Source organism: Perkinsus marinus (assembly GCF_000006405.1).
Source record: "Perkinsus marinus ATCC 50983 genomic scaffold scf_1104296944300, whole genome shotgun sequence".
Taxonomy (NCBI): Eukaryota; Perkinsozoa; order Perkinsida; family Perkinsidae; genus Perkinsus; species Perkinsus marinus.
This window is the reverse complement of record NW_003211461.1, coordinates 1-1,198: the sequence shown is the minus strand read 5'-3', so window position 1 is coordinate 1,198 and position 1,198 is coordinate 1. Positions and strand designations below refer to the sequence as shown.

Below are 1,198 nucleotides of genomic sequence, written 5' to 3'. Positions count from 1 at the left end.
GCATCATTGCAGACATTGTCTGCCAGACAATAATGGACCATCACTGCTGAAGTGTGACAATTACAACTGGCCAAATTTACAACAGCACCAGCTGACTTGGTAAGAATGCTGACAACGTTGATAAGACCAACCGCCGAGACGCAGGAGACCCTTCAAAATGAGGGTAGCCACTGAATTTGCTACTCTGCTCACCCGCGAAGAATACTGTGTAACGGGGAAGAGGAAGTGGCAGTAAGAAAAGAGCAGCGGTGTCTATCACGATAGCCAACAAAAACCAAAATCAGCAATATAGGAACCCAGCGCCCAGAAGGTAGACCTTCCTGGTAGCATAACATAAACCCCTGTGACAGTCTAAGGGTAAGACAGCCATTTTGTAAGTTCAATGAAGTAAATAACCAGCAACACTCCTAACGCATTCCTAGCGGTGATACAGGGGTTTTACCACTATGGACTCACATACAATGTCAACAGTAATAGGAGTCAAGTTGGTCAACAGCCTAATAATAACAAACCATTCTTCCATCACATTTCAATCGCAGTACAACAGATAGTGTTGTTATTCGTCTTTATGATTCGTATTAGTGTAGTAGTAGACGTCTACTCAGCGAACTCTAGGATCTGGCAAGCCGATATCGCGGTACCACCGACCATGGTAATGCAACCCAGGATAACGAATGCTGCATACAGCCAATTCTCAGCAGCGAAGAATCTCTTGCTCTTCGAGATGGATGTGCAGAAATACGGTATTTAGGTAACCCAGGAGCAATGAAACACAGGATGGCTCCAGCAACAGCACCGAGGCAACCCATCAGAATGGATACATCAGGCAAGGCGATATCGATGAGATGAGAGATGACGACAGCGATAGTAATGACTACAACACCTCAGAAGTCAGCACGCTTTGGTTGGAAGGTGTTGATGAGGGCAACACAGACAGGATACACCATACACGGATAAGTGCCAGTGAATGAAATGCCCGTCCAAATGAAGCCAATGATGACAACAACATCACCCTGGGGAACCCAATCAGCCATGTTAAGCAAGACACTACTCCGTGCATCAGAACCGAAAACCAGAAGGAACGAGATGGCAATAATGAAGTAAACAGCAGTGCAAATAACGGCAGACCAGACTGCGACCGAGCGCAGCTTCTTAGGGCTCCTATTGCTCATCTCAATGTAGATCTCGGGCATGTTAG

The 1,198-nt window shown here is 46.2% G+C and overlaps 1 protein-coding gene across 1 annotated transcript; it reads right to left on the bottom strand.

The window, feature by feature from the left end:
• Window positions 1-884: 884 nt before the first annotated feature.
• Pmar_PMAR010004 (amino acid transporter, putative) lies at window positions 885-1,193 on the bottom strand (the record flags this gene model as incomplete). The annotated part of the gene is made up of 1 exon (XM_002780641.1): window positions 885-1,193. One exon carries the CDS (start codon window positions 1,191-1,193, stop codon window positions 885-887), a length of 309 nt encoding a protein of 102 aa, XP_002780687.1.
• Window positions 1,194-1,198: the final 5 nt, after the last annotated feature.